This window comes from Anabas testudineus, chromosome 7, assembly GCF_900324465.2.
Source record: "Anabas testudineus chromosome 7, fAnaTes1.2, whole genome shotgun sequence".
Classification (NCBI taxonomy): Eukaryota; Metazoa; Chordata; class Actinopteri; order Anabantiformes; family Anabantidae; genus Anabas; species Anabas testudineus.
This window is the reverse complement of record NC_046616.1, coordinates 15167296-15178379: the sequence shown is the minus strand read 5'-3', so window position 1 is coordinate 15178379 and position 11084 is coordinate 15167296. Positions and strand designations below refer to the sequence as shown.

Sequence of the window (11084 nt, the reverse complement as noted above, 5' to 3'; positions counted from 1 at the left end):
CTACAGAAACACACATAACTTCCCAACTGTGTGTTAAGTATGAATAAATATTTAATAAACATTTTTTAGCTACTAGTCATTTTTTAAATTGAGTCTGGTTGATTGTTCACAACTATATGATATAATGAGAGGTTTGTGGTACACACGATGTAACAGTGATACAGTTTAGAGTACAGTTGCAGAAAGATAAACGGGTCTTAAATAAAGATCACTAAAAAGATGCTTAAATTTTAATGGCTATAAGGTTTGATAACAGCTGTCAAATCTGATCTGTATCTGAATCTTCCACATCTTCAGATCAGATGTTTGGGTCATGTTCTGGTGTTTCCTAGTCTTGATTCTGAATGTAAATAAAGACCACACAGAGAAATACATTAGTAATAATAAAAGTGACATAGAGTGAGTTATATTTGTCATAAATCTTTCTGTTTTTTTAATAAAATAAATAAATAAATGCTGAACTCTGATCTCGGGGCTCACAGAGTAACTATATTTCTACTAGATTTAAAAGTCTGGATGTAAATATTACCTGTAGTGGTTCAAAGATATTTTCTTTGCACCAGTTCTCTAATCGTTTCTTTTCATCTGGCTGAAGACTCTTCTTACAGTAAACCCTGATGAAAGTCTCAGAAAAAGTGTCTGGGAGAAGGTGGGACACCTGACAGAATGACAGCAGTATAATTAGTATAACAGTGAATATAGTTTAATAACACAGATTAATATAGAGAATAATGACCTAACAGAGGATGTTGCATGAATATATACATTTAAAGATGTTTGTCATTGTTTTAGTTCAAACCTGTTCTTTGGGAAGTTTGACTGCCTTCTGAGGGTCACTCTTAGTGTAGAAATACATTGTTTCAATAGGGTTCCTCTCTTTCATCCCATAGTTTATAGTAACGTTCTAAAAATATGTTAGAGACAGAAATTTGTTTTTAGTCATGAGTAAATTATGCATTTTTCCACATCAATGATGAAAACCCGATATTACAAATCAGTAAAAAAAAATTTTATTACTAGATGTTTGCAATAACATTTTCTTTGTGACTAACACTGAATTACAACTAATACAATACAAGAGCATACACAGAACCCACCTTACACAAAGTAAAATGTGTAAAATGGAATTAACCAACACATCTGTTCACAGTGCACATCTCTCTCAGTCACCGTTCTTTTTCCATATGGCACCCAATACCCCAATGCAAACACATACACCGTACAAGCACACACAACACTGTACATATGTTCTGTGTTTTTGTCCTATGTGCTATTTTTCAAAGTAAATGAATTAGGTAGTCACCTACCACTGTTTCAAAGTCCTCTGGTTTCAGTCTCAGGGGTTCAGCCAGTTTCTTTTTCCATTCAATCTTCTTCTGGGAGATCAGTTTTACCTGGACAATAATTGTCTGGCTTATAGTTTTAATTAATTTAGATTACTTTGTAAAGATCTGTTTTCCCGTTAACATGACTAACAATTATTTAGATACACTCTTCCAATCAGAGCATTTCTACAATTTTAGTTAATTAGTAAATTTGGGCCCTCGTTCTAAACAAAAATACACTCAAAGGTTGAGCTGAGAGTCATTTAAATAAAGTATCCCATCAACCTTTAGAAGTTTAGAATTGCCTGCTTTTTTATATATTTGATATTTTTACCTTTGTATCATCATTTTAAAAACTGTTCAATATGCTATTTAGCATTTTTCATTTTTATTTACAGCCTCAACACTTTAGACTCAAGAACCACACAACATACAATCAGATGATGTTACATTAGAAACAGTGTTTAATTTTCCAATAAAATTCATATATGAACAAAGATGTTCTTGCATACCTTGGATTCAACAACCAGTGTTTCACCCAGGAACACATAGAGGTCTCGAGAGAAGATCCTCTCAATAATCTCCTTTGCCTCCTTCAGATTATCGTCAGTAGAGAAGAGTATGACTTGAAGCAAACAATCTACAAGGAAAACAGAGCAGACCTTGGTTCAGATGTAGGCTATAGCCCACTGACAAACTAAATAATATGTTTATTTGTGAAACTAGTTCTACTTAGTAAATGACAACAACTATGAAACACATGCTTTTAGGTTCTGTTGCTAAAGCTACACTTGGGTCTAAAGCCTAAAATACCTTTTTAAGACTTAATGCCGATGTAGCTAATGTTAGAAAACTGTCATTGACTTCATACAGTGGTGAGAAACACTCACAACTGTTTTACTGTAACTGCTACTGTTACACGTATGCTATGTTGCAATGTTGTTTGTAGATGGTGCCCAGTCTGACTGATGAACAATTGTCTGGACTATATTACAGTAAAATGGATAATAATTTAGCATTATAGAGACTTGTTTGATGAGGCTGTGGAGAGATACGGTAATTTTCAACCCAGTCAACATTCACATCTATTATGTGTCGTACTGCACTCAATGCGATCCTTTAGATTTTTATTGTTAAAGTACTGTATTAAATGCATGATGACAAAAATGAAAAGCGCCTTCTCTTCTGCTTCACTAGAGAGTCAAGAAGGCTGCAGAGGAGGCCACGCAACTGTCCGCTGGTCTCCCTGGTAATGTAAATTGTGTTTCTATGCAGCTAAATTCACCACATAGGTCATATTATTTACATAAATAATATTCAGCCTTGATTTCATTGATTTGTTGACTTTTCTCTACATTTCACATAGTGATGAGGGAGGAACTTTATGACAACTGCTGGCAGAAACTGGATTTTATGAAGCTGGTGAAGAGTCGAGGAGGAACTACAAACTTCTGGTGGAAAAGTGTGAGACACAATCCAGCGTGCTGCCATTTTATTTCTATTTATGTAAACAAACAAACAAACAAACAAAAAAAGCAAAAGTAACAGCAGTTCATTGCCTTAATGTTCTTTAAACAAACTAACTACAGACATCTACAGACCAGTTAGTTTTGTGTAGGCTGCCATGTCATCTATTGATTCCAAGAGCGTCTTCTCAAATCCTTCAATCTTGATGTCTTTTACTTTGGAGAGGGCATCTCTTATCCTGAAGAAACACACACTATATATTATCAGTGTTGGGTTGTACGAAGTTACATGTAACAGGGGTATGTTATTTACTTACAATATAAATGCAATTGTCATTTGTTACAGATACTGAGAAAATATATTTAAGTAAATTACACACACACACACACACACACACACACACACACACACACACAGACACACAGACACACACAAACACACATATACAAACTGCTGTCTCATCAACATTGACTGCTTTACGGGGGTCATTTAGTTATTTAACACTCAATGATTTCTTCAATATTTATGTTGAAGACTTAAAAAGTCTTATCTTCAGGAGGTCTGGAGCAGAGGTATTAGCATCATTAAAATATTATTAGGATTTAACAACAGATGTGTAATTTTTTCCCTTATTAAAGTTAGTGTGTTGCTTGTGATCCAGATTGTTGTGATTTGTTCTGGTATTCGTGCTTTAACATTGAAATAATACTTCCTCTTAATGTTGAAGTGATTTTAAAAAATGGTGACCGTACTGCTGAGAGGTTTTCACTGTCTACCTTTTATGGACTTTTCAGATTTATTTTTGGAAAAGTTATCAAATTACAATATTATTAGAATTTCAACAGGACATCTGGAAGTTGAGTCTGGACGACTGAGAATCTTCACCAACATGTTCAACAGGGTACTAAAGGTAAAGCACTTCATACCACACAAGAGAGAAGACACACCAGGAATGAGACCACACTAAATATTGAGGAGAGTATCATAATAGGAAGGATAGGTACTCACATAATCTCTATAGCCTTGTTCACTCTGTGCTGGTAGGCACGTCTGTGCAGACAGTACCTTGTATGGAAAAAGTCGTACATGTTGTACACCTCCTGTTGAGAGTATTGACTACAGTTAAGTCACGGCTAGTTAGATTAATAGATGCTGTTGATCTCTGTAAGATCAGATTTAAAAGAAACAGACACAACATTGCCAGCACCTTGTCTCTAATGCAGATGTGTTTCTTGCCGTCCTCAGCCTCACACACTCTGGCAAACTTTAGGAAACGGCGATAGTCAAAGTTGTTCTGCATGCCCAGGTGGTGACAGTCCCTGAAATAAGAGGAGTGAGGAAAATGTCTATGATGTTCAACTGGACAAAGTATCCTGGTCTGCATACTGTACAATGATTTGGAGACTATTGTAATTATTCAGAGGGAATAATACAAGACAAGTCTTCAGTCTACATCAAAAAGTGAATGATTCTACAGCAGCAACAAATTCTACCTGGCAAAGTAGTCAAACTTGTCCACATCAACGCCATTTGTTTTGTTCGCCACAATTTCATAGAGGAAGGACTTGTCCTCTCCTCGACCTTCATGGGGCCACTGTGGAGATAACAGCACAGTTGTGGCATTTAACATGAGCTGCAAACAATAATAATAATGTCAAAGTAACAAAAACAGAACTGACGTTTCCATGTTTGTCTTCACTGTGAATCATCTCCTTGATGAAGATTAAATCAGGATCACATAGGCCATACAGCTTCATCAGTGGCTTCAGGCCATTTTCTTCCACCAGGTAGTCAAACATTTCAATAGAGATTTGCTCGTGCTGAAAGGAACCAACTCATTAACTTAAGGAAACAGAATCTAAATAGACAAAGCAAAAATAATAAAAATGCAGTATCACAATGAAACAGACATGTCTTAGTAACATAAAGGCCAAAGAATGAACAAATTAGGATCAATTAATAATACCAAAATGAAAGTAACAAATAAATACAGATGACTGCAGCACACTGGGCCAGAACATAAATATCAGAGAGAGAGATATAGTCCGGGGTCTTGCTTCAAACCAATCACCACATTTTTTTACTTTTTAAATCTTTGTAGGCAAATATGAGAAGTTCCATTTTCAATTCAATTCAGTTTTATTTACATAGCACCAAATCACAACAAAAGTCATCTCAAGGGAATTTACAATGTGAGATTTGAGCAGACCTTAAAAAATCTAACAGTATCCAGCAGAACCAGGCTCAGGGTGGGCGGCCATCTGTGTCGACTGGTTGGGAGAGTGGAAGGAGGAGAGAGCAGAATAGCAGGCAACAAAAAACAACAACAGGGCAGGTCGGTAGGGTCACAGTATACAACTCCCAGGCCAGTGATACCTGCAGAAAGCTACAGAGTGGGAGACAGTAAGGAGGAAGCACAACTACCAGAGAGAGAAAAGCCCATACAGCAGTGGTATTTGGATGAATAGAAGAGAGGAGAGGAGCTCAGTGTATCAGTAGAGGTCTGAGCCATCTCTAACTATAAGCCTAATATATGTGTCTCCCACTTTACACGTTAAATAAAACCAATGGAGTCTAACAGTGATTAAATGCAGTGTTAAGGCAGTTATTATCAAGTGACCAATTATAATGACTTTATCTGTACTAAGAATGAAATCAGATAGAAAAGTCTGAGAATTCAGTTAAAAATTCATAGTAAGGGACCAGAGGACGGTTCACAATAACAAACAGGACTGATTTTTGACTTTTCCAGTTTGGATCATCATTTGATGGTCACTTATCAAATAACTAATTTAACTAATTTAAGTTGGTCAGGGAGCAGACACTGTCTTTATGGGGTTTTAGTAGTTAAGTTAAGGGTGATTTGACACTGTTTTGATTCTGACTTGCAAATAAACGAGAAGAAACAAATAACGTCGGCTCTTTTTGCCAATAACTTATCTCGCTTTCATTCTTGTGGGTTTTTTTCTGCTTAGTTATCACAGTTTGACGAACAGAAATCAGAAACAGACATCAGTAGAAATGCACTTTACCTTCTTTTTTGGACACACACTTTCAAACATGTGGGAAAATGGTCCATGTCCTAGATGTGGAAAAATAAAAAAATAAATCAACTGTAAAATACTAGATTGTTAAACAAGCTAGTATTATAAGCACTCTGTTAATACACTTCAGAAACTCTGGAGTTCATTCCTCAGCTCCTCTTGCTCTGTCTCTGCCATCTTGTCCCCTCCAGCTTCCTGAATCACACAGTGAGTCGTTCTAAGTTGGATCCACTTTCAGACCCACATGTTGTAAACACTCTCTCTCTCCCAGAACCTGGACCCACCAGCTCAAACACATCATACTACACCAGTTTCCAGATCTCCCTCAACTCATCCGAGTCGTGTTCTCTTTGAGTCTGGTTCTAGATTTTTCAAATTTACTTTTGAGGTAACTTTTAATAACTTAATGATAAAAATATTGCACTCACCCAGATCATGGCAAAGACCTGCAATCTGCACACTAAGGATGTCTTTTTCATCAATGAGATTTTCTCCTTCATTGTCATGTTTTGTTTTCAGAGCTTGTGCAAGCTCTCCTGCCAAGTATCCTACCCTGTAACACCACACACACACACACACACACACACACACACACACACACACACACACACACACACACACACACACACACACACACACACGCACACACACTATTGAGTTATGAGCACTAAATGTCCTCACATTGATGGTATTAGAATAAAATGTTATTATATAATGTAATACACACATACTGTAGACACTCACACACCAATCATTCAACAGTTATCACACATACCCTGCTAATAACGCTCAAAATTAGCAACTCTTAATGTACCTCTGCTAAAGGAAACACTATGTGGACATACCCAAGAGAGTGTTCAAAGCGGTTGTGAGATGCTCCAGGGTAAACAAAATAAGCTCCACCAAGCTGCTTGATGTATCGTAATCTCTGGAATTGAGGTGTGTCGATGATTTTGACAAGGAGAGGGTGAAACTCCATGTGTCCATGGACAGAATCATTAAACACCTGGCAAAAGACAATAGAAAAATATATTAGACAAATCCAATCCAATTATTGCTAAGCAGAACATCAGTAAACACACCTCCATTTCATTTATACTGACAGCTTCTGTACCTTGGGTGAGTCTTTGATCTGCAACACCATCTTGATAGTATTTAGAATTTTTAGATGGTCCTTATGATTTCTAGACCAAAACAAAATACAATTAGAAGAGCACCATAGAAAATATTATAATTGAAAATTGCAATGTGGTTTAAAATAGGGAAACACTTACTCTATGCCCATGTTCTTTAGATCATCAGCTGTGAGACTTTGCAGTTTTTCATCAGTGATGTAATGTTCTGGGTGAAAGAGGAAACAGTTAATAGCAGTCCTGTAATACATTATATCTATTTATTATGACAATATTGGTTTTATTTAGTATTATGATTGTGATGATATTAGCTCTAATGACAACAAATGCAGCAAGAACAGAGAAACTTAAAGCAGCACAGTTGACTGTGATAAACTCTGTATTTACTCTTGTTACGTATTCACATAAGCTCTGTGTTGTTCCCTCTACTGCTGAGGTAGCTGGAAAACACAGGCCATGCAACAGCTGTGCATCTGATTGGCCAAATACTTTTGAGCCCCTGAAACTGGGGGCTTAGGTCACTAAAATCATGATACATTTTCAACAAAGCCTACATCAAAGTGTAGCTGACAGCATTAACTTTAAACACATCTTAATTTCATCGGTTTATAAAATACAAAGTCATGATGGTGAAAATTGTGTCATTGTCCAAATTGATATTGAATTGACTGCACTGATACTCAAAGCAGACATGAGGTAAAAACAAACTATAATGTCAGAATAAAACCAACCTTTCAATTTAACTTGCAAATGTTCAAGTCCTAGTTCTTCTTCCAGGTAGTGACAGACTCTGTCCACTGTGTGTTGCTCCACTGACGCTTTCATCTCTGGTCTTTTCAAGCTATAAGAGATGATATTTCTCTCCAAGAGATGCCTTCAACTTAGATCTGATAATCATTAGTTATTATTATTTAATATAACTAGTTATTATTATTTAATATAACTAATATATTTAATTTCTAGTCACACAATGTAACGTTGCTACTTGCAGACTACAAAACAAACCTGGGTTACTACCTGTCTCTTATACCTTGAACACACCTTTCCGATTGGACACTGCCCTCAAACTGATCTGTTCTATTTTAAGTCTATTGGGATTGAACATTTAACAAACACTGTGGGAGTTCCACGGTTCATCACTCCGCCCATCAGCATTTTTCAGCATTTCTCTCTGTTTCCTCTCTTGTTCACTCAGCTTTCAGGTTCCACAATCTAATTTCCTCTGCAGTACTGTCATTAGCAGTATTTCTGATAATTCTGTAATAAACGTGGGTCTCAATGCAGGAAAATCCCGGCTTTCCAAAAAACACAAGCCTTGTTAAATATTCTACAAACATTTTATATGAAATATTACAGTGAGTCTGAGTCAATACCTGCAAGATGTTACAAGGTTTCCCTTAAATTGTGAAAAGCAGTCCACACCATGACACACAAGGCTAGACTTCTAGATTAACCACATCATGCCATGCAGCGTCTAAGCTCCTTGTATCTACCTCAGCATAGTTTGAGCTTTCAACACACACCACACCTTTTAGCCTTAGTTTGCATCCAAACCAGCTCCCTCAGTATAATAATAAAAGTTAAAATCATTGGATGCTTTCTGTTGCTCTGAAGCACTGGCTTGGTGCCTCCCTAGGAACACATACTCATTCATTGTATGTGTAACAGAAAGTAAATAAAGTTTTACATGTGTAATTTGCTATACAAGAAAAGCATGAACGCTACCACGATAGGCCAACATCACATATAGTAGGCAGAAGAGCATGCAAATACAGCTGATTACCTTCCACAAAAAGAGAGAGCATGGACATAAAGGTGTGGTTAAACTATAACCAATGAGCCCATCTGACTGGGGATGATAAGGGGATGTTTGTAATGACATAAAATGCAAAAGCTGACATACTTCTTTTAGTAGATTAGACTCAAAGTTATGACCTTGGCCCCAGTGAATTTTACATGGCACCACAAAATGACACACACATTACTCTGTGAAAACTTTAGCAATACTTTGAGCTTTTTGATTAGGACGTTTTGACTTGTGCCTAAACTTTTCTTTCATATATATATATGTACATATATATATATATATATAGTTGTTTCCAAGCTTCCTACACAAAATGACAAAACATACAACAGTAAATTCACCTGGTGGTTTTAATGTTGAGATGTGCAGTTCATCAGTGTCCCCAACGTTTCACAACCTTTATAGACAGTAACTCCTAATATCCTTCTCTGCTCTAAACTATTCTTGACTAGAAAAACTGACACTAATAAATTGAATTTATTCACAGTCTTTTCTCTCATTAGAGTAACATAAATAGTGAAATTTTACCAATGTCTTTTTAAGTTCTTTAATCTTTTATCACACAAGACTAACTTTATAAGCTATAAGCTAGTATGTTGCTGAATATATATGATTTGATATAACCCTCTCTGTGTCTAACTCCCTGCTTGGTCTTTAGGTGTGTACAGAGTCAGTTCCTACTCCATCAAGTATCAAGCTTCCATCTACCTGAGCAGCCACTTTTGCAGAGGAACCCTCATAGATCTGCAGTGGGTAGTGTCTGTGTCCCTCTGCTGGACACTGTCAGTTACTGCAGTTAATAATCAGCAACAGCTTCTGTGTGACTTTGAAGAAAGTGATGAATTTCCCCATTGCTTTTACTGGAGCTTCTTCTTCTATGAATAACCTGAACTAAGTGGTCCTGAGTGAACATAACATCAACAAGGTGGAGGGCTTTGAGCATCAGATGCTACTAGTAGCAGCCCTGGACCTTTGACAATGACACAATGCTGCTTAAGGTAAGACAAAGAGTTTTATGTTTCAATTTAAGGTTTAAACTGATTCCAGACACAACTCAGAGGCAAATGACAGTGAAAATAAGCAATGGAACGTCCACAGTGTAGGTTATACCATTATTTACAGTACTAATGTACCATGCTACCTCATATTATGTCAACTACCTGACAGAGATACTCTTTCTGGATCACTTGGACCATCCAGCTACCATCAATGACAGGGTTGAGCCAGTCTCTTTTCCAGACCCGAAAGCGCCTGCCTCGAATCTTCTCCAACTGTTGGACTGTACTAATACTACTTGAGGGTCACACATTAAATGATCTGTGCTGGCTCGCTGGTTGGTGGGAACACAGGTTAGTTGTACAGATCTCAGACTAATAGATCACAGCCCCAAACATGCAGGCGCTGTCAGCAGCCAGGTCATTTTGCACTAAATTGTTTCAAGTCCCTAAAGAACAGGGAATCCAACCACTCACCCTGGGGTGCGTGGACTCTACCACCTGAGCTACTGCCACCCCTAGATGTAGAAATATTGGGCAAAGTAGTTTCACAGCAAGGTGTTCTGATTTTCAGGGATCCCCCTACACATGAAACTCAGCCTTGAGTACAGGGTGTGTTGGACATGAACAAGATCAGACAGTGCTATAATGAACTCTTAAGCAGCATGGTACCACCCTCTTTGACCTCCCCAACATTGCTACAGATTCAGTTTGAATTAAAATACAAGTGTGAAGTGCTACTAGGCGAGCTACTGCTCCAGGAGGGTTTAATGAAGTTTAAGAAAACCATAAGTGATACCTTTCATTGGAGAGGGGACAGACCATCACAGATCATCACAGGTCATCACAGCAACCTCCACACGGTCACCTGTAACAAACTGGACCAACACACTCACTCCACACCATTACACACACCCGTGTTAGATTCCCCAGCTGACCCACTTCTGACTAAGGGTGAACTATGGCAAAAAATGATTTTAGCAGCACTTGGTTAACACACCCTGCAAAAACACTAACAGTAGGATAAAACAGTAAGACCACTTAAAATAAACTGAATCTAACAAGGTGGAAAATTAAAACACAAAAACAGCAGCAGGCTTCTCATTCTGCACCCGACACAGCAGTGAGCTCAACCTCCACCTCCTTCTGTCTCCACAGGGTGGAGATGATGTGCAGGAAGCTATTTCTGTTAGCATGCAGCCTGAGCTGTCGTGCAGCAAACTGAGAGTCAGTTTCCTAACACAGCTAAAGAGAAACACAGAAAAAACGACAAGGTGTCACCTACCACCAACGCTGGATTTCAATGTCCACTTGGA

The 11084-nt window shown here is 37.5% G+C and overlaps 1 protein-coding gene across 2 annotated transcripts; it reads right to left on the bottom strand.

The window, feature by feature from the left end:
• LOC113167331 (deoxynucleoside triphosphate triphosphohydrolase SAMHD1-like) lies at positions 1 to 10671 on the bottom strand. 2 transcript variants are annotated; one of them, XM_026367858.1, is made up of 17 exons: positions 10568 to 10671; positions 7701 to 7810; positions 7111 to 7177; positions 6951 to 7020; positions 6682 to 6842; positions 6265 to 6389; positions 5825 to 5874; positions 4472 to 4612; positions 4286 to 4386; positions 4000 to 4111; positions 3801 to 3892; positions 2927 to 3030; positions 1838 to 1965; positions 1308 to 1394; positions 800 to 904; positions 530 to 658; positions 1 to 340 (listed from the first exon to the last, which is right to left on the bottom strand). In XM_026367858.1, the coding sequence occupies exons 1-17, from the start codon at positions 10591 to 10593 to the stop codon at positions 329 to 331; spliced, it is 1620 nt and encodes a 539-aa protein (XP_026223643.1). In that variant the 5' UTR covers positions 10594 to 10671; the 3' UTR covers positions 1 to 328. The 2 variants fall into 2 exon arrangements, with proteins under 2 accessions (XP_026223643.1, XP_026223644.1); XM_026367859.1 differs by lacking the exon at positions 10568 to 10671 and adding an exon at positions 8343 to 8625.
• Positions 10672 to 11084: the final 413 nt, after the last annotated feature.